Source organism: Larus michahellis, chromosome 4 (genome assembly GCF_964199755.1).
Source record: "Larus michahellis chromosome 4, bLarMic1.1, whole genome shotgun sequence".
NCBI lineage: Eukaryota > Metazoa > Chordata > Aves > Charadriiformes > Laridae > Larus > Larus michahellis.
In genome coordinates this window covers 78,204,284-78,226,198 of record NC_133899.1, presented here as the reverse complement: position 1 = coordinate 78,226,198, position 21,915 = coordinate 78,204,284, and the positions used below count along the sequence as shown (strand labels likewise).

Below are 21,915 nucleotides of genomic sequence, written 5' to 3'. Positions count from 1 at the left end.
TTTTAGCTGACTACATCAGGCTCCCTACTGCCATTTATTTAAAGGTTTTCCTATGGTCACTTTTCTCCCATACAATCAAATGATCTCCTTTGTCTGTTTTCCATCCTCAAGTCTTATGACTCAAAAAATGTCATATAAACCAAAATTAAATCACATTCTTCCCCTCCCCCTCAATTTCCTTGTGCTCAGCCATGTAGCCAAGCAAAACCTCCTGTCACTCATGCAGAAGTGACCTTTATGGCAGTTGCAGATGGCAAGAACTAGTTAGTCACCAAAAGGACTGACAACATACAGATAGGGGAGGGAAGCCAGTGTCATGGAAGAAGTGGCAACTGGGAAAACGGGAAGAAAGGCAGGACTGAATTTTTCTTTCAAATGAACACTCTTCAAATACAGGGTCCGGCATTCTAAGCATCAGGTCACTCAGGAATGCTACACAAAGTCAAATAACATCAGTGACTGCCAAGTGGCCTAAACAAATCCTCCAAGAGGCAGAAGCTTTTGACACAACACGCATATCTTCCTACCAACATTCTTTAAAATGGAACAAGAGCGTCTTGCACAGGTGCACATGGAGGTCACATGAGTAACAAGGGCAGATCTCCTAGGACTTCAGACAACAGAAGTACACAGAACAGCTTCCTTCTCCCCCACCACCCAAGAGCCTGATGGGTCTCTGGACTGAATGGCAACAGTTTCCAACGTGTTCTCCAGCAAAGCTGTGATATTAAGTTCACCTCTTCCCCCTCACGAATGTCAGCTCAATGGCAGGTTTGCTTATTTTCAGAAAATGGGAGGGGAGAGCAGCTGCACAGACACTTGCTTAGCTTGTTACAGTGTTCCAAATTACAAATTTTGTCAGTTTATTTGCATCTGAATGTGAAGGCAAAATGCTTACCTAAAAGGCTTTCTTTTGTTTAGCACTGAAGACCTGTATAAAGAAGTCTGTCTCTGCATGCATTGCAGAAGCATTGGCGTAGCACACTGGCTCTGCATTTTGCCTTGCAGACTCTGACCTTCTCCATCGGGACATCAGCAGGCAACAGTCACTAAGCTCTGGCGAGCAGCAAGGGACATGGTTTCTTCACTCGATTAGAAGCTTTTCACTGTATGCTCCCTTCCTTAGAGTAGAAAGCCTTAGCTGATTTTGTACAATGTTTTATTCTGCAAACAAAGCATACTGACATACAAAACAGGGCATTCATTTTTGAATGAATGAGCAACAACTTGTTTTTGACATTCAACCATGTACCATCTACAATGAATTATTATTCAGTCTTTATACTACAGCAGCTTCTAGAAGTCCTAACTGACGACAAAGCATTTAGTACGACAAGCTCTCAAGACAAGTCATTACTTCCCGAAGTTTTCAATCTATATAGCCAAGACAAAGGAGAGAAAATGTAGTTCTCACCCTTTCAAAAATGAAGATCAGATGCAGATATGGAACACAAGGATCAGGAACAAATGAAAGTACTCCTTTTCTTTCCTCCTTATCAACCCAAATCATTCTTTGCGTTTCCAAAAGCGTGTTCATGTTACAGACATGAAAAAGCGAACATTTCAAATAACAAGTCCCATTTATGTGTTATAATTTGTTGGATTCCTCTGAAATGAACTGCTGCAACAGCATACAGATTCAAAACATGCTCAGTACAGCAACCCCTATGTTATAGGGCACACGTACTAGCTGTGATTAATCAAGGAACAGAATCATTTAGAGGGTATGGTCACTGAAACAAGATAATGTGTTTATTCGATACACAGATTTTGGAGTAAAACAAAGGTAGAAACCTCAGATAGAACTGACAAAAAAACATGAGAAACTATTCAGTGCATATAATAGAGACGCTCTAGTATCTAGAAAATGGCATTGAGGAGAGTCCATAAATAGCAACTTAGGTAAGTAAAAAGCGCAAGAGGTCATGGCCCAGAACAGTATATTGCGATGAAGAACCACAACCAACACATGGATTAAAAAAACTCCACTTTACAATAGAAGTCTCAATGCTGAACTTTTGGCAGAGGATCCATCTGATTGTTCTTACAGATTCTTCCAGTATCTGTAATACAGTTATTATAATCAGCTTCACAGTCAGTTCAAGTTTCACATAAATTGAATAGAAAAAGAAAACGGCTTTAAAAATTAGGCCATTTACTGCTGTAAAAATAAGGGGGGGGGAAGGGGGGGAACCCTCACAACCTATATTACCACCTTAATGCCTTCCCCTTCATGTGTAAGCTGATACATCATTAGAAAGTCTTCCTGTCCTATTTCCCAAGAGCCCTTCTCTGAGTATTTTGCAATTCTGTAAGTCTTCTTCCCTGGCAAACCTCCTTTAAAAATTAAACCACCGTTTAGCAAGAGTAGGTCTCATTAAAAGGTGCATTTACCACACAGTAGTATTCTCTATACTTAGAATACATCAAATACCACAGCAAATGTAACTATCGTGGGTGGCAAACATCCAGTTTAATGGCTTCCACCGTATTTGTGTGAAAAACAGTTTTATAAATAGCTTCCAAAATTCTGCTCAATATAGGCAGCTAATAATATTTGGAGATAATTTACACTTTTTCATTTCTCCTACCAAGCGTTAGGCCCACATTCTCTGCCAAGCACTCACCTGGAACAAGTACTGTGGGCATGCTCTGAACAGTAACTCAGCTGGGCTGCGAAACAGATGTGAGAACTAACCTGAAATTACCAGGAGCATTCTGGTCTGCCTTTTAGGCTGGAGAACTTGTAAAAACTTTCTGGTTAGACTTTGAAGTCTTCATATTCAATGGCAGGTGGAAATACAGGAGTTATATCAGCTCAAAGTGTCCTCAACAGCTACAACTGACTTATGCCCTTTGACAAGAATTCTTCTATTTTTTCAAAGTGCTCTTAGAAGTTTTTCTTCCCTAAGGAGTAGCTTCAGAAACTTCAGGTTTGGTTTGCAAGTTAATGATAATTCATGCAGATCTGCATCCCTGTAAATCTATAATAAACTGGTGTTTGGCACAGAAGGTAATTCCTCAGAAATATTGCTCTTTTCTCAGTTTAATCAAGATATAGCTAGTTCAGAAGGGCCTCATTTTCCCCTTTTGCCAGCCTTCTAAATTATATCTCCTTTTCTTTTTTTTTAAGCCTAATCTTCTGTTTAAAATGCGTGTATGCATCTATTTACGTTCTCTGGCATTTCTCTGTGATGCCAACTAGATTTTTTGAGATGCTGTGAGCTTACAACTCCACTAGAAGTTGGCAGGCACAACACATGCTCATCATGACGTAAAGATACAATAATAAAAGACCCGATCGGTCCCTACGTCTCCACCTTCTCAGATCATTTCCTCAGGCTGAATTTATACGCCACTGATAAACAATTAAGCAGTCAGTTTCTTCCTCAAAGACTTCTCAGAAGAACAAGAAAAAGTCATTATTTCTTCAATGGTACTGCATCAAGGCAAAAAGTTTTTGATTCTATCTGTTGGGTAAGAAAGTCAATTCCTGTGAAAAGGACCCATGAAACAATTTTTAAAATATTATAGGTTTGTATGCATGCTTGTTCCTTTTAGTCTTAGAAAAAACTTCTGCACTTTCCAATTCTTGTGTTAATCATGGGCAATCCTCTTGTAGCACTTCTGAGCTACACGTTCCAAAGATGTCCATCCACATCCATGATGCTATGATTTCAGGTGTGCTGAGTCTAATGTGGAGTTTGACAGAGAGCCATGGAGTGTCCTGCTCCACATCCAATTAAGATCTGTTTTGCGTAACTGAGAGCTTTGACTGGCTTTGGGACATGGACATTTGCTTCTGTGCCGTCACCACACATCCCATGTTCGTTCCATCCCCAAGAGAAGCACTGGCCACCTAAAAGAGAGGATATAAAATATAGAATAAAGACCACAGAAACACAACAGCTTTGGTTAGTTTTAGGAAGCAGATTGGTCAAGTCATCTTCTAGTTAGGTTCTAAGAAATTCTGCTAAGGTGGGGGAAAGTGTTCTGGTTCTCTTGAAAACGTAAATAAACACAAATTAATTATTCTCTATCTTGTTCCATATTGTTAACAACATAGGAGAGATTAAAATAAAAAAGACATTTGAAAATCACTTAGTAAATACATGGTTCCGTATTTATACAGAGCCCACAGATCTCTCTCTGTATTTTAAGGACCTTCATTAAAACGATGTGGAATCCCTCTCTTTCAAGTTCTCCCTAGTAAGCAAAACTATCACAAACCAAGCCTAGCAACTTAAATTATTCACAGCATGATCTGTAGGATTGGGGAACACAGAGCAGGCAAATTACATTTTATTCCTACTTTCAAGTTCACATCTCACCTTTTTCCTTTAAATGCCAGTCTCTGTCAGTTTGCCTTACTCTTAATCATCCTACCTCTCCTGCTTGCTTTGACATCATTTCACTGCTTTTATTATCCTTATTTTCCCTCATTATTATTTATTTTTGTAACATCTACTCTTTTATATCCCACATCATGATCCGTGTATTATTATTACCCCACAGTACTCTTTCTTGAAGCACAATATGTAAATTTCATTCTATAAATGGCTGGCATAATAAAAAATCCACCCAAAAAAACTCTTACTCTCAACTACAAGAGATATTTCTTCCCTATTTTTTTTTCTTTATTTGGCTGTCACATACTGTGACTGTGAATTTCTGTAATAAAAAAGAAAGCCATCCTGCAATATAATCATGTTTCTGACGCCACTGTTATTTTTGAAAAGCAGCAGGTATTAACAGCACGAAGTACCATTCTCAAGTCCAAATAATAAGAATAGCACCAAAATTCACAAAATTCAATCCTAACCATAACTGTAAAATAATTTTAATTTTCAAAATTCATAAACAGATTATTGCAAAGCTAGCAGGACCATCTTTCTCTCCTGCAAATCCAGTAACATTTCATTGTTGTCTGTTTTCTTTACATATTGGTATATTAAAGTTCTCCTCTTCTGTAATTAAATGTAAACATTACTAAAGTCAGATGTAATTAAACAAGGACCTTTAATTTGTCTCTACAGTCTCTAAGGCAACAGAACACAACAAAACAAAACACCACTAGAACGTCACGGCAGGCTAGATACATCTCATCGAATATGGCAATTCTGTTATTCTTATCCTAGAAGGCACCGGATTTTCTTATGACTACGCATGCACAATACTGACAGCCCAACCTTATCAGAAACGCACGTATATGTGCAGCAGAAAAGTACCAAAAAGTAAGTGTGCAACAAAATCCATTTAAATATCAACAGATCAGAACATCTAAGAGGTTAATTGGACATTTTTTGGTAAGAATCTAGGTAAAAATCTTTATGTAAATATTAGCAAGCAGGAAAAAGGCATCACAAACCGAGACTAAAGACACATCACAGAACAATTATTCAGGGGAAAAACTCAAAGAAAGAAAACCAGCTGCACCTAGAAGGCGGCATTATTTTGCAAAGTTAATAGGTGGAACCTGCAGAATAAGCTTACTTAGAGTGGGAAAACTTCCAAGTTTAATGAAAAGGGAATATAACATGCCCTTACATTAATAAGATGGCTGTCGCAAGCTTTTTGTTATTAGACCGCTAGCAATTACTACAACAACATGCCTATTTGTATGGAGACTCATTACATCTGACTAAAAGATTTTTTTATTTTTTTCGTCCTGTCCCATTAGGACAGGAGAGAAGAAATCGGAAAGTTTTTGGTCACCTTGAATTACAAACTGCTCAATGGAACATTAATGGCATAATAAATATTTAAAGAAACAGCGCAGTAGAATATTAACCTATCAAATTGATAAATATATCTAGTCAAACGTCTTTTGGAAAAAATATCACAGAAAAAATTTACAAGCTAGGAAACCCCCAGACAATAACATCTCCCCTAAAATAAGGATCCATGAGTCTTTTCCAGCCTTTCCTTCTCCAAGCATGTAGAAAGGCCAACAAACAGATCTTTCTATGCGACTCCTGTGAGCTCCAAGGTTACTGAAATGGACTGAGAGTGAAAACTGTCAAAAGAAAATTAGAGAGTAACTAGGATTTATGAATGGTCTTATATAAAAATGCCTCATACATACATGGAGAGCCAGGCAGAAATCTGAAAGGATGAAAGGGCAGCTGACAGATACAGAATGACAGGCCACAAAAATGATTCTTATCACCATCAAGTCAGAAGTCAGGAAAGCTAAAAGGCAGAGAATTAATGTTGTGAAAATACAAAGTATATTATACCACAACTGCCTGTAGAACATTTAGAGAAAGGTTTGTACATAAAAAAAAGCTAGATGCTAGATTTGCGTCGAGAACACAATATGCAGAAAACACAGAGTCCATTTTTTTGTAGTAACATATTAACAAAACTTGGAGGAGGGCTGCACAAAATGACTGTGGTGACATTGCCCAGGAGGCAACAAGCAGCTATGTGAATCCCTGGCACAGAAGTTGAATTCAATGAAGACCAAAGATAATGAAGCACCTATTAAAAAAATGACATAGAAGGAATATCTGCAGTTAAGGAAAGGCCTTCATTAATGGGAACTAATGGCTAGCCTCTGGACAAAGGGCACCGTTTCATTTCAATTCTTTTCCCTTCCCCCATATTCCCCCTCCTTCTTTTTTGCTTGTTTTCTTTTTGATTGCTTCTATTCACAGTTTATTGCTGATAAAAACCTCAACACAGCCCCAGCAGCCCTACATGCTTTCATGAGAAAATTCAATTTTTATGCCTGTGCCAGACCTTCCCAGGATGAAAGACCATTAGAATGATGTGTATTAATACAGCCACAAATTGCTTCTAACTAAATTTAAAACAAGCATTATAGCATGTTCTCAAACCAAATTATTTGTGTTTGGTGAGGTGAGTAGGCAAAGTTGCTCCATGATACTGGTTAAATGAAACAGCATAATACATCTCATTCACCTTTTCCCTTTTAAAACATAAATATACACAGTACAAATGAAACCACAGCACTCACACAGCATAATCCCAAGGAAATTTCACTTGAGTTCACAGTCACACTAATGAAAGTCTAGAGTAAGACTATGCAGGTTTCTCCCCCAAATATTAAATATACAAAAAGTTAGGAGAAAAAAAAAGCCTTAACAAATCTGTCTGGTTTGGTCACACAAAACAAGAAGGGACTACTGCCCTCCTCCTATTTGCAATAATTATCCAGGCTTTTTCCAAGGTAACTGAAGTGACAACTGCAATCCAGAGGTAGATTTAATCAGAGAAAAGTACTTCTAGGTAAAATAAAGCTGCAGTATATTGGACAGAGGACAGGATTCCGTGAAAAGTAGAGGATTTAGACTTGCTCTTCATTGCTGAGTACTCTGTTCTTCAGATGAGAAGAATCAATGTTAGCAAATAAGATGCTCTGGGTGAGATTCACTGCGCATAACTTCATCCACCTAAAAAATCAAGCAACCTAGCTATAGATCATTATCCCTTAGTTTTCCTCAAGAGCCAATGGAGTAATCTACATTTCTGCAACAGGCAATTCATCTTATCCAAACACTGGTGTCAAAATCAAATCTATCTCACTCTGGTGTCTACAATGGAAGACCAAGCGATTGTCTTAGTCTGGGCAGTTTTAAACAGCTGAAGACAGGTTATGATAAATCACATCCTTACAATTGATCTGAAGGTAAAGCAAGAAAAACTGGAAACAAGGAAGCTAAAAACATCATTGCAGCCTAGTTTCAGGCTACAAACAGTCTGCTTCTAAGCCAGCCTGTGCCCTGGAGGCTTATCACTGAGTTCTTTAAAAGCTTGTTTCTCTTCTGCTTCTCCTCTCCCACTCTTCCAACCACACAAACAAACAGAAGTTGGCTTTGAAGACAATCCAAGTATCTTGAAGCCAAGGTATTAATCAGACAGCTTCACGTTTTAAGGATCCCTTAAGACGTTTTAGCACAGCTGTACTGTATAGGCTCTGTGCTCTTAGCAATACTCCACATTACCTCAAATTATTAAACTTTTTTAACCTTAAATTAGTACTACTCTACAGATGGTTATACATAAAGTTACAGTAGGCAAGAGATCAGATCAGGGCAAGTCAAATGACTTTAAACAGCATCAGAGCTGGACCATGAACAAAATTCAGGTGGCTCAGCCATCCCCCCTTGACTATTTGAAAGCATTCAAAACCCCATGAGGAACAATGTAACACTACACAGAAGGAGATTTAGACCATAATTCTCCCAAGGATTTGTAAAACACAAGTGAATAAGTCTTCCTATGTTTTCAGGACATGAATCCAGAGTATCATGTAAAATAAAAGGAAATAAATATCCCTCTAAACTTTTGTATTTTTGTTAGCAACAATTCTGTCATTAGCACAAAAGATTTGCAATTTCAGAATATAAGAAACAGGGTTGATACCAATTGTTTTATGCAGAAAAACATGGAAACGTATTAGTAACTAAAAGGAAGCCTAAGCATTCTGCAAAATCTTACTAGAGGCAAAGTTTGGTAAATGGAATATAAGATGACATGATCCCCAGACATTAAATGGTACCTCCAAAAGCAGAAAACAACTGAGAGATTCATATAGTGCCAGTTTTATTATGGAGCTACATTTATACCGACATTTTCAAGGAGCAAGCTGTTGTGCGCTCCAGGCAGCCCATCCAATTGCTGCTGGAGTTGCTCAGGACCACGACCCTCAAAAATGCGCATCTGACTTTACAGTGAGTAAGCCAGATAAAAATCACAGGCATTGCAGTGCTAACACAATGTGCAGATAGGAAACAACATACATTTTTGATATTAAGTACAAAGTCATCGTGCTAAAGACATGCTGATTTCAAAGTTGGCCTCCAGTAAACAATCTGTCTTCGCTCTGCCTTTACATCATTAGCAGCCCTCCCCAGGCACTAGACCCAGACCCCTCAGTCCTCACCTCAGCAGTGGTTTTACACAAGTGAAAAATCAGATGACCTTGGATCACTTGTTTGTGGTCCATCCTGGTACCTGGAAGGAACAACTTCCAACAGCCTCAAACAGCTACTCATTACAAATGCATGAAGTCTGCATGATATGGGCTTCTCTGACTTGGTGCTCTAAACTATTATCTTATGAGAATTATTATTTTTTTACAGCAGAAGCACTGTCTTGTTAGTTAGAGCTTCTCTCTGCCTTTACTTGTTTATTGTGTACTACAGCAGGGCCTTCAAACTGGGTCAGGACCTCAACGGCAACCGTCAAAATCTCCAATTACAATATTACAACTAACTATTGAAGAGAGTCAGAAAATCAACTTGAGCATACAAGATACCTAACATAGCTTAGCAAGCCACAGTGGTATGTGGAATACTGTAAAATGGAGCAATAAGGCTACACATCTCCTTTGAAATTAATTTCATTTGGGAAAGTCTAATTTCTAGTTTCTTCTTCAGTATCAGTATCTATCCTATGAATGGCAAACAGAAGAGCAGTACAGAGCACATCTAATCTTTTCTAACCTCATTTCCATAGCATATGACTAGCCGAGAGTTACAAAATAGGACGGGGAAGAATCATGTTTATGCTAATATAATTTCTGAGTGCACAGCGAAGGGCAATGTAGCACATCTGTCATGGCCTGAAAACTGTATATGGGGAGGGAGTGCAACATACAGCAATGCAGAGAAGTGGGGAAAGATGCAGTAAGTATGGTGCTTACCAAAAAAACCCTTAGTGTTTCATACAAGCATGCTGTACGTTTTCCTACGTACCGTTTTAAGCATCAGGCAAATAACGGAATCCGTTCACTAGAGGTAGTGCTATCTTGCTAATACATAATGACAATAGAAATTTTGTTCTGTTTTCACTGGGCACCTAAAAGCAGGAGCTGAAGGGCTCACTGCACAAATTAATATGCATCTATTTAAAAGAATCATTCTACATTATACCAAACAAGCCATGGTTTAAGTGAGCATTCAAGCTAGTTTATGGTAAATGCATTGCCATTTTGAAGACAAAAACATGAGGAAGAGATTCGCAAAACTATACCCCCTAGGATTTAGAAACAACTTGCAACTACAGATTTCTTAGGCCACTGCACCTTCATGGTTTCCGTGGTAAAACAAGTCCTGTAAAATGGAGATGTTTGCTTTGCTGTGCATAGGTAGCAAAGAGAGAAATCTATTGCAAGGATTAATTGTTCACATTTCTGTTTTCAAGGGGAAACATAAATGGTACTTATTATAACTAAAGCTCACAGGTGCTGCACAATGTTTTCCTCTTGGTTTTACTCAAACATGTCAATTCCTTCCCAACAGGAAAGCATCTCCAACTCAACACAGAACAAAACCTGAGCTCACGACTTTGTGCAAGACTGAACGTATCTGGTCCACTGACAATACATGAGGATTATATCATACATGAAGCAGCTGCAGTGCAGAGGGGATTAAGCATTAAAGATGCTTTTTTTTACACCTGTAGAAGACAAGAAAATCTTTAAATTTTGATCTCAAGTACAGGACAAAAACACCTGACATAAATTAGTTAACAGATTTTTCTTGAGGCTCTGAATGTGACACTAATGTCTGCTCCATCAGAATATCAGGCACAGCAGAGAGTGACATTCATTCAGAGCTTATATCCCTGTCTCTCAAAATGACAGGCATTAAGCGTGTCACAGTGCTTTAACTTTGTATGACCAGAACTAGACAATCATGATCTCATGACAGAGCCAGAGACTGCAGTCTCATGACCCTCTGTATGATGTGAAACAGAACATACAGAAAATACCTTATACTAACTGCTTAGTAAGAGGTCATCCATGCAAAATAAAATGGACGAAGCAGTATGTCAAAGCACATCTAGAAGGGTGCGAGTCATTCAAGCGTCCCATAGCACCATATGGTGCCATGGCCATTTGCACCCGTGTATTCTGGGTATAAAGCATTACCCATTTCAAATTTACACACACTTTAAACTGATGTAAATGATTATACAAAGAAAAGGAGGGGACAGTTGTGATTCATTCTGACCTAGAACATTACATCCTAGACCTAGAATTGAAGGCCATCTTCAGCACAGGCCTAGGAAAAGCAACAGACGATAAGAAGCTCGATGATGAATGCAGAAGCAAGAATCCGACAAACCCCTCAAACTGCATTACAGTACTACATGTAGCTTTCAAAGCACTAAGCAAATCCTAGAGCAGGAGAAGGTACAGACAGCAAGATGAGCAGCAGCATGCAGGTGAAATGGTGCTTCCTCCTATTTTGATGACTGAAGTCAGAAAAAAAAGAGATCCCCACTGGGCTCTTAGGAACTCTCTCCTCAAGAAAGAGCAGCTAGGTTGGAAAAGAATATTTTGGAAATGTTTTCGTGTGTAACACATTTTATACAGCAACTCTTTGCATCATACATTGGTCTATTTACAAGTACATAGTTTTAAGGTGACCATGCAGACTAGGCTCTATCTGGCTGTCGGTCCTTGGCTGCTTATAGAAAATACATAATACAACAAAAGGTAAAAAGATATTCCATATGGTCACATTTACCTACAGTTTCTTCATATTTGACTGCTATTCTCTTCCCCTTAAGGGCTGTTTGCACTGAACAAAAGTGAATGTTTTGTTCTAGGGTTTGTTTCTGAAGGTGTCCTTTTCTGCAGAACAGAATTCTCTAACTCAGAACCAAGAAGTCAAACACGTAAACCTTCCATACGGACATCTTCTGTAAAATAGCTTTGTGTTTAAATGGGCTTTAGTTTGCACTTTTCCCCTTTTGTTTTCCCTTATCAATTGCAAGGCTGCATTTTGGCCAAGTTTCAAGACACATGATATGAATGTGCATTACTGTTGAGTGAAGTCTAAAAAAACTGCTTCTTGATATTAGACAAGTGAGGGGTTTTTCCCCATGCTTAACAAGCAACCTGAGGTGAAGTCCAGAAGCCATAAGCTAAAGTGTTAGAAATGCAAGAGAAAAATCAAGGAAACAAGTGGTCACTCAGTTTCTCAGTTTCCCTCTTACTGACTGAACTAGTAGATTTTCTCACAGCTCCGCAAACATTGCCTCAGAACAAAAGTAGTTGCAACTCAGCAGTGACATTCTTAGGATGCCTTACTTTGCAAAGTTTCAAGTTGTAATCTTAGCACAACACAATGGCTCAGATGATGGCTCCCCTGCAAGCATCACAGTGCAGTTTTAATAGTGACCGCACTATAGTACATGTGTACCCATGAAAGCTTTAAAATACCTAGCTTGATACAAGCTATAGCATAGCTGTAGTCGGAGAGAGTTCAGGGTGAACTAACCCTCCTGTCTGGGCAGGATTTGCCGATTACGTTTCCTTTGTGCTGCAACTGTTGTACTTGAGTTAACCTACTTGTATTTGATTCGAGTGTGCCTATACCACACTGTACTGTAGTGCAAGCGCACATCTAATAAAACTCCTATGGGTCATGTACATTGCCTGTCTCAGTTTTTGTGGCTATTGTTACAGGGATACTTATATCACCACTGTGTTGGGGTTTAAATGGGGTAACTCAAGATCTACGCAGACACAACAATGGTTGGGTCATTGGAGCACCTAGAAAAAAAGCAAAGAGTAAATGACTTGGTAACATCCCCATGTTAACATTGCTGCCACTTACAATCATCACTCCCCTCTATCTCATATACCATAGTTCTGTGAAGAAGAAAACAGACAGCTGACAGCTGTGACAAAAGAAAGAAAACAAATCCTCCCGTGATTCAGACTTCAAACACAGACCTTAAAGAGGTTTACTTCAAGTGTGTGCACCAAAGGCAAGTCACATTTGCTCAAAGGGCAGATGAAACAATGTTTTTACCTGAGGCTGGCTCTGCAGGGCTGGGCTTGTGTTAACTTTCAATTGCAAGCAAAACAGTAGCTGAATACTTTTGAAAAACACTGAAAAAAACCACCACCCACCAAACAAACAAACTGCAAAATAATACCACCATAAACTGCTTCTTCAGTCCCACCTACGCTGCTAAGCCATTTCTTTGATTTCAGAGAGGGTTTTCAGAGTCTACTGTAAAGCAAAACCCAAGTATTCTAGCTCTTCCCATTTCTTAAGGGCTAGAAAAAGATTGGAAACTTTAGCCATATCGCCCAGTCAAGAAACTTATGGAAAGTCCTCAGCCAAATGATTTTTACCAGAGGGGAGACACGAATTTTCTTTTCTTTCCCATGTAACCAATATCCAGGAAGAGCTGGACCTCAGGAATAACACCTGTATTTTTTTAAGCTATACTATTACAGCAGTATTTTATATTTTAGTACGTGTTCTGGAAAAAAATAAGCAAATGGTCAACACTGGATATAAAAGAAGTAGTAAGAGAATAGGCTTTGTTGAGTATAATTAAAAAATAAGCATCATACCGTAAGAATTAAAAATTATCAGGAAGAGAATCAAAGTAGAGAGCTCCAAAAAAAAGAAGTGCCCAGAAGGCAGGACTGGATCTGTTTCTCCAAACACCAACTCAAAATCATACATGACTTGGAATCAAGTCTGGAGGAACTGCATGTTGATATTAAGCAAAGGAAGAGTTCTGCCATCAGTATCTGTTAAATGCAAAGACTAGTTTGCTTAGATAAAGACAGATTTTTACGTACGTACTTTAATGTTTTAGAACAGAGATTCTGGGCGAGATGTAAAGGACAGCCTGCTAACTTTTACCTTTTTATATCTGTATGGACGAATTTCCCTCTATTCTCTTTTACTTCTATTCACTAAACTATTTAATTACAAAGCCGTAATTCTTGTTGTAAAAAAAAGTCATTGAGTTTCAATACTGAGCTGGCAAAAAACGAGCATTTCAAGCAACACAAGGGCTAAAGAGACCCTAGCCCTGAAGTGTAATGGAGTACACATGGGTGTGCAAACACATCATTTACAAACTCTGGCTGTTTAGTTGGGGAATAACCCTGATGCAGCATGGCTTCACATTTTGACCTTCGGCCTTCTCTGTGGGTCAGAATTTTGCACACTTACTCTTCACACCACTCCTGCCTTATCTTCCCCAGAAGTGAGCAAGACTGGGAAATAAGTGCAGACAGAATTTGGGATGCCACTGGGTGCCAACTGGCACCATTTGAGTTGTTCTGATTAGGAAAGGCAAACAACAGCTCTGCTGCACAGGGTTCAAGGTGTATTTTGGGGCCACTCACACTTTGCCTCCATCAGTGCAAGATGCACCTGAATTCTGAACTGAGGGCAGCTCCTTACGTAGACGGAATGTATCGAATCAGTCCTTGGAAGAAAGCAAGCACAAAAAATTGTTCTGAGATTAAAACCTCCTGCAATTAATACGGCAGAGATGTTTTCTGAAAGTTTCAGCTCTGGCACATTTTTCTGGAGCCTGGCAAATAGCCATGGTGAAAACAGCATTCATGCATCAGGTGCAAGGAATTGAGGCTGGAAAGTAAAATCTGTCTTTGGCACGGTGACAGGAAGAAGAGCTGATGGACAGGGGGATTCAGAGGCACCATGCCAGCTCCAGAAGGTCAGAGGACCAGAATGGACAATGCAAGCTGGGTCCCTGGGCTGCCGTTTGGCGCTATCCCATCTGATGCTCTGCGTAACCTCAGGGAGAAGAGGAAACTAGCTGGAATCACGACAGGAATATCTGGCACCATTTTAGAAGGATGATATCTGACAGAGACCTGGGATAACAAAGTATTCTTGAGAATATAAAAAACCAAACCAAACAAACAAAACCCTCCAAAACCAAAAAAAAAACCCCAACTATATCTCTGAAAGAATATTTGACCAAATTAAGACCTCAAGAGCTTTGGAGGAAGCAGCAACACTGGAAATATGGTGTCTCTTTCATGCATTGGCCTCACTGTTCTTTCCTGTGTCCATGAAGAAAGCTTGTTTCTTCCATCTTACAGTTGGCACTAGGCTAGTCACAAAGTAGGAGCAGCTATAGAAACCAACCTAGACAGAAAGCTAGACAGAAAAGAACTAGTTAAAATTTAAAGCCACATTTGGCACTATGACAAATATTTATCATTACTCCCAAAGAAAAAGTAATAGCATGAAAGACTTAAGTTATGGATAACATTACTGAGAAAATAGTGTAAAAGATTAAAAGCAAATCAGCCCAAACTTACGGTGAAACAGCAAGCCTCAGTTTGCAGGGAGAAAAGCAATACATGATATGCATGCATGTCCACAGAACTATATATATAACATAGAATCATAGAATTGCTGAGGTTGGAAGGGACCTTTAAGATCATAAAGTTCAACCATTAACTTACCCTGACAAAAACCACTTCTAAACCATGTCCCTAAGTACCACATCTACCCTTTTTTTAAACACCTCCAGGGATGGTGAATCCACCACCTCCCTGGGCAGCCTATTCCAATGTTTAACAATCCTTTCAGTGAAAAAATGTCTCCTAATATCCAATCTAAACCTCCTCTGACATAACTTGAACCCATTTCCTCTTGTCCTATCACTTACCACCAGGGAGAAGAGGTCAGCCCCCATCTCTCTACAACCTCCTTTCAGGTAGTTGTAGAGGGTGATAAGGTCTCCCCTCAGCCTCCTCTTCTCCAGGCTAAACAACCCCAGCTCCCTCAGTCGTTCCTCGTAAGGTTTGTCCTCCAGACCCCTCACCAGCTTTGTTGCCCTTCTCTGGACACGCTCCAACACCTCAATGTCCTTCTTGTAGTGAGGGGCCCAAAACTGAACGCAGTACTCCAGGTGGGGCCTCACCAGTGCCGAGTACAGGGGGATGATCACTTCCCTAGTCCGGCTCACCACACTATTCCTGATACAGGCCAGGATGCTGTTGGCCTTCTTGGCCACCTGGGCACACTGCTGGCTCATATTCAGCCGGCTGTCAACCAACACTCCCAAGTCCTTTTCTGTCGAGCTGCTTTCAAGCCACTCCGCCCCAATCCTGTAGCGCTGCATGGGGTTGTTGTGAGCCAAGCGCAGGGCCCGGCACTTGGCCTTGTTGAACCTCATACCATTGGTCTCAGCCCATCGGTCCAGCCTGTCCAGATCCCTCTGCAGAGCCAACCTACCCTCAAGCAGATCAACACGCCCGCCCAGTTTAGTGTCATCTGCGAACTTGCTGAGGGTGCATTCGATCCCTTCATCCAGATCATTGATAAAGATATTAAAGAGAACCGGCCCCAGCACTGAGCCCTGAGGGACACCACTTGTGACCAGACACCAACTGGATTTAACTCCATTTACCATCACTCTCTGGGCACGGCCATCCAGGCAGTTTTTTACCCAGCGAAGAGTACACCTGTCCAGGCCAGGAGCAGCCAGTTTCTCCAGCAGAATGCTGTGGGAAACGGTGTCAAACAACATACAAACAAATGAATGCTATATAAAGTAGTTCTCACTAAACTGCAATATGAATATGAGAGAAGCTGAATTTATTCTTTAAACTGCTGGAAAACACAACCACCAAATATGAAAACAACAAAGTCAGACAATGTTGAGATGTCTCCTTAAATAACTTTAAGCCTATTTTTCTCTGACTCTGCCTCAAAGGTCGTGATAGCTTAAAGCCTGATGAATACCAATAATGAAAATATTTCTTGTACAGTACAGCCAAGAGAACTTTACTCTTCAAGATCACGTCCTAACAGAACTGTCTCTAGTCATGGGTGAACCAAAATGGCATTTTCTTGACTCTGGAGGCTTCTTAAATCTACCCAAAAATAGCCAAAGCAAGAATAAGAATTTTAAGTGTTCAATCAACTTTGCAAAAGTGACTCATGTTCCCAAACCATTCAAACACTTAAAAATGCTGTCTTTCCCCAAATGAGAGCCTTTTTTTTTTTTTTTTGGTCATGATCAGCATTTTAAAGCTCTCCATATAGTTTTTCATACAGAAAGCTTAAAAATAAAGACCATAATCTTTATTTAAAAGTACTACGAAGGACACAGGAACCAATCAGGTAAAGGTATTTTAGGATGACTACAGCCATGCATTGTCTTTATCAATTTACTGTCCATAGAAAGAGAGCACAAAGAATTACAACACAACTGGCAATACTACACTTAACATTTGTGTTTGTATGTACGTATATATACACACGTGCAGACATATACTCTAGAGAAAACACACATATAATTATGGATCTTGCATAGGCAAATAGAGGAGACATATCTAGTACCTACGCAGGCAGATGTAATGAAGCAGCCAGCATCTTGGCTGCTGCCAGAGAGAGTTAAGTCCAAATTGTAAAAAACTGTTTTCAACAGTGAAGTGACATAAATTTGGAACTGGAAGATGCACTTCCCATTTGCCACTGCTTTGTTACCCACTCACATCGCACTCCATCACCCTTCACGGCCAGTAATGCCCGCCTGAGGTCTGGCTATCTTTTGCAGAACTTTTTGCTTAACAGATTTCATGCTTTCGGACCTTGCATTAGTAGCAACACACAACATGATTTCTTTTTCTGCACACATCCCTCTACAGAAGATCACTATTGATTTGGAGTACCTCAGTTTCTGGAAGTGGGATTAAATTTGACGAAACCCAAAACATCTATGGTGCATGTACTTACAAGTATGTACATATGTATGTACGTATCCATCCTTCACCTAGGCGCCTAACTCATTTCATACTTAAGAGATAAAAAGGCACTTTCAGAGTCGGGTTCATCTTATCCAAGGCACATACCTGAAGTCAAAAGAATCTTTGTACCATCCTCTTACCCATCTCTTCCTCTCTATTGCCTACAGATATCTGACTAGCTCAGACATTAAACTATGTCTATAACTAAGTTATAGCAGACAAATCTTGGCCTAGATGCCCAGCCCAAGCTGCTTTACAAACTTATTTTCAGAAGACATTGAGCTTTCTGAAAAATCAGGTACTTCAAAGGCAAAATCAGAAACCCACTGAGATTTCAAGCGTCCCCAACAATTTTAGACAATTTTGAGAATACAGGTGTAAACCAATTTTCCAAAATGTCATGTATACACAGACAACTCTAAATGTTGTCCAGTTAACAAAGCCTTCTATACCATAATGATCAGCACTGCATTAGGTGCCACTTCAGTAAACATCATGCTCTGTCTTTATAGTTTTACTGCATCTTTGGTATCTCTTTGGTTCAAATCTACATTACGGGAAAGGAAAAAAAAAAAAAAAAAGCAAAGTCTTTTATTCAAAGGCAGTTGTGTATGATTAAATTTAAGGAGGACTTCATAAGTTTATTCAGCTACCTGATAGATTAGGTTTGTTCCCAATTTCTGCATGAGAATGCCTATTACTATGGAAGAAAAACATTGCACTTCAGTAATTTCTTAGGAAACAAGAATTATTGTTATGTCTAAGTAGTAGCATTTTATTGTTTGGAACTGTCTTTAAATAACTGTGTTGAAATATGGTTCCATTAATTTCAGCAGCTCTGATTTTCAATACTTTCTCTCCCAGCAAATGTGTCTTACTGAAAGGTTGCTGATGGAACTTCTACTTTCCAGCATGAAAGGCTATTCTTTTTAGAACTTTCTAAGGAGATCCTTCTAATTAATTAGTCTACAGTTCCCACACCACTTTATTTCATTCTTTTTTAAATTGGGGAAGGGGGAGGTGTTGTTTGGTTGGATTTTTTTTTTGTTTGTTTTAGAAAGCTCACGAAGCTCTCGCAGGCAGAAATATTTCTTGCTCTGTCTGCAAGACATGCTTTTTGGATGCTTTTGCTACTGAAAAATTTTTTGGCTCTCCAGAGGACAATTAAACAATGACAACTTTCTATTCATTTCAAAGCGTAATTCTACTTTTAAAGATTTCATTTGACTAACATGACACTGACCACAACTTTTCATCCACAAGCCAATATAAATCAAGTTCAGCCTCGTGTCAGCGTGCACTGGCTAGACCCGAGTCCCAGGAGGTGCAAAAATTACTTAGCTGACAATGTAATTAGGTAACCAGTTCTCCTTCAGGCTGACTACATGTACGGATTCATAGCTGCTTCTCTAACTGGTAATCAACAAAGGTCTTAACAGGATTTAAGCAGCGAAGGCAAGCCTTGATGGGAACGTCAAGGGCACCAATTGCTTCTCCTTGAAATGAGAAAAGAAGCCATGAGGAAAAAAGTTTATGACTGTAGTTGAGAGCAAAAACCCGAGTCATGACTAATACCTTCATTTCCAGCTATCAGGTTCCGTTACTAATGCTTTGGTCCTCTTAGCCCTCTGACTCTAAACCTTCTCATTATAGAGGGAGAATTACCCAGCACAAAGCAAAAATATAATCCTCTTTCCTGAGCTCTGAAGGGATCTGGTCAGACCTGCCGTCCCAACAAATGGCAGAAACCATCACAAGAAGCAGCTGACTGTGGAAGACTAAACCTCTGAGTACTGCCTGCATTACTGGCCAAAGGCTACTCAACGACTCTACTGTTTCTACATTTTCCCACCTTGTCTTGACTATTCTAGCTATTAATATTGTTATCTCTTTAGGCCAGGGAACATCTTTCACTGCCGCTTCTACTACACGGTCTGACCTCTCCTTGAGCCCGTGGATGTTGTGTAACAAAAAAAAAAAAACAACTCTAAAAATCTCTGTTTTACCTAATCATCCATGGGATTAGATTCACATTGCTCTGTGAGTCTGGGACTTACGAAAAACAAGAATAAAAACCCTGCAGTGAAGGCGTTATTGGGTCCTGGAATCTTGGCTCATCTGTATATTTAGAACACAGTTGAAAAATGAACATTCGAATTTAACATAAGATGAGACATCATGCACTTACTTAACTGTCCTTTCTCACATGGTGACTGATATGAAATAAACCCGTCCTACTTTATTCAGTCATAAAAAGAACTCAAGGCAGAGAATCATGAAGGTAAAGATGACTTTTTATAGGGTGGCTTTACAGAGCGCTTCCATAGGCAAATGCTTCTCAGTGCTCTTGTTTCCCCATCTACAGATCAGGTATATTTGTCTATCCCAGGGAAGATTTTAAAAGTCTATGGTTTGTAGCAGCATACCAAGTCCTTAAATTAATGGCCATATAGGAAAGAGAAAAGACAATAACATGTAGCGAGAGTAGAATTCAGTTAAGTAAGTTCAGTACAGAGAAGCCGTCTTAAAAGCCATTTTAGGGCTCCTCAGTGTGTGAGATCTGTTGAGACAAAAAGCTATTCCTAAAAGCCAGTGTTGATTTCGACATTTGTGCTGTGCAGATCCTGAGGATTAAATTAAGCAGTGAATTGTGGAGTCAGACAAGACCAGCATCCTAGGAGTGTGACATTTCTGTCTGTATGGAGGGGTACGACTCAGGGGTCTTTAAAAGGCAACTTAGTCCCTCTTTTCCTGGAGCTGAGATATGCTATGAACTGAGATTCTTTTTAGTTTGTGTCAGTACTTATTTCTTATCTCCCATTTTCTGCATGCAGCACCTTTCCCCCCCCACACTCCCCCCGCAAAAGATATCTTTTGTCCCGTTTCCATGCTGTCCTCATCCATAAAGCATTTACGCAGACCTCTGCATGAAGACAGCATTAGCTGCAAGGATATCAGAGCAACCTAGAATTTGCTCTGTACCTGCACACCAGTACTGTCTCTTTCAATCTTTCTCTGCCAATAAAGGATTTTATGGAATTGCAGGTGGTTTACTTTCTGTGCAGGAGGCTAAGAACTGCACCATGTAACTATAGCAACAACTACTGTGAAAGCTCTCAAGTTTTATTGACATGCCTCACGTAATCTCATGGAAAAATTCATACAAATGGAGAAACAAAAAAATAAACATCCTAAAGGCCAAAGGAAAATATTGTGGTAATGTGCATCGTTATGCATTGCTTAAATACTTCCCCCACGGTAACTTGCTTCTCTTACTATATAGTGCTAACATTAAAATAGCATTTTAAAATTCACAATTTAAACAGTAATTTAAGCCTCCACAATGCCAAAACAGAAGATATACATGCAATCAGCTCAGAAGACACTGTAGCACATTGCTGTATTTGACAAAGATTCATCACTGAAAAACTGACACTACACAAATGGAGAGAAGGCGCACACTTTTTTTTTTTTCATAGAGAGTAATAAACATTTGCATAGGGTTATACTGAATTATTCATGTCTCAAAGAAAAGACAAAAGATGCATCTTTCTAAAAGATATTTCTCTATCCAAAGGATACTCTCTTAAAAGGATTTTCCTGCGCTCACAGCAGCTGAGAACAGTGTGAAAATGACAGCAAGATGCTTTGTCCCAGAGTCATAGAAATCTATGACTTGATAGACAAGTTTGACATTCCAAACCCAATAAAACAGTGTCAAGCTCGCAACAAAATATGAATATGCCGCAGTCTGAAATGTCCTCAAGTATCCTGGAAAGCTACCAAATCACTTATGTTGAGCTTCAAAATGCCACCTCTAAATGAGCTTCCAAGGCCATGATCCACAGTGCTGGAAAATCGGTCCTTGCTAATGGCCACCATTTATAGCCTTAACCTTTACTACATTACTTCAATTCTCTCCAATAGCTCAAACAATATGAACCAAAAACACTTCCAAAGATTTTAACAATAACCACCAGACCAAGAACTATTCCTGCTAAAATCTTGACCTTATTGATGAAGTGCATTTGCATGGTGACAGGAATAGCCAGTTTTGCACTCAATTAATCAAACCAAAACACTTCACCCTGGTTGCCAGTTATTCCCCATTTTCAGCTCTGCTGTTACGATCCCTTTCTCTAAAAAAGCACAATAACCCCAACCACTTTTATTCTAATGATCATCTAAACCAAAAATATTTACCAGCAAGGTTTAGGGAAAACTACTGAGCTGTTAACATTACCCCTTCTGAATCTAATACTCTTGCAGTACACAATGCGATCTAGGCTGCCTGTAAAGGATGAAAAAGATGTGTTGCTATGGAAACAGGAAGGCACATGTTTAGGCTGCTCATCCCTGAAGAGCTGCCTCACCAATATCTTTAAAGC

At 39.4% G+C, this 21,915-nt stretch overlaps 2 protein-coding genes across 5 annotated transcripts in view; one reads left to right on the top strand and one right to left on the bottom strand.

Moving 5' to 3' along the window:
* Window positions 1-12,411, top strand: part of KCNC1 (potassium voltage-gated channel subfamily C member 1) — a 137,080-nt gene extending 124,669 nt beyond the window's left edge. For both annotated transcript variants that reach the window (XM_074585798.1, XM_074585794.1), the window contains one exon: window positions 10,272-12,411. In XM_074585798.1, the coding sequence (XP_074441899.1) occupies window positions 10,272-10,453 (182 nt within the window). In that variant the 3' untranslated portion in view covers window positions 10,454-12,411. The remainder of the gene's footprint in view (window positions 1-10,271) is intronic.
* Window positions 1,150-21,915, bottom strand: part of SERGEF (secretion regulating guanine nucleotide exchange factor) — a 159,651-nt gene continuing 138,885 nt past the window's right edge. Inside the window, exon 11 of one of the 3 annotated variants that reach the window (XM_074585800.1) lies at window positions 1,150-3,859. In XM_074585800.1, the coding sequence (XP_074441901.1) occupies window positions 3,693-3,859 (167 nt within the window). In that variant the 3' untranslated portion in view covers window positions 1,150-3,692. The remainder of the gene's footprint in view (window positions 3,860-21,915) is intronic. The other 2 variants (XM_074585803.1, XR_012586825.1) reach the window with 2 other exon arrangements.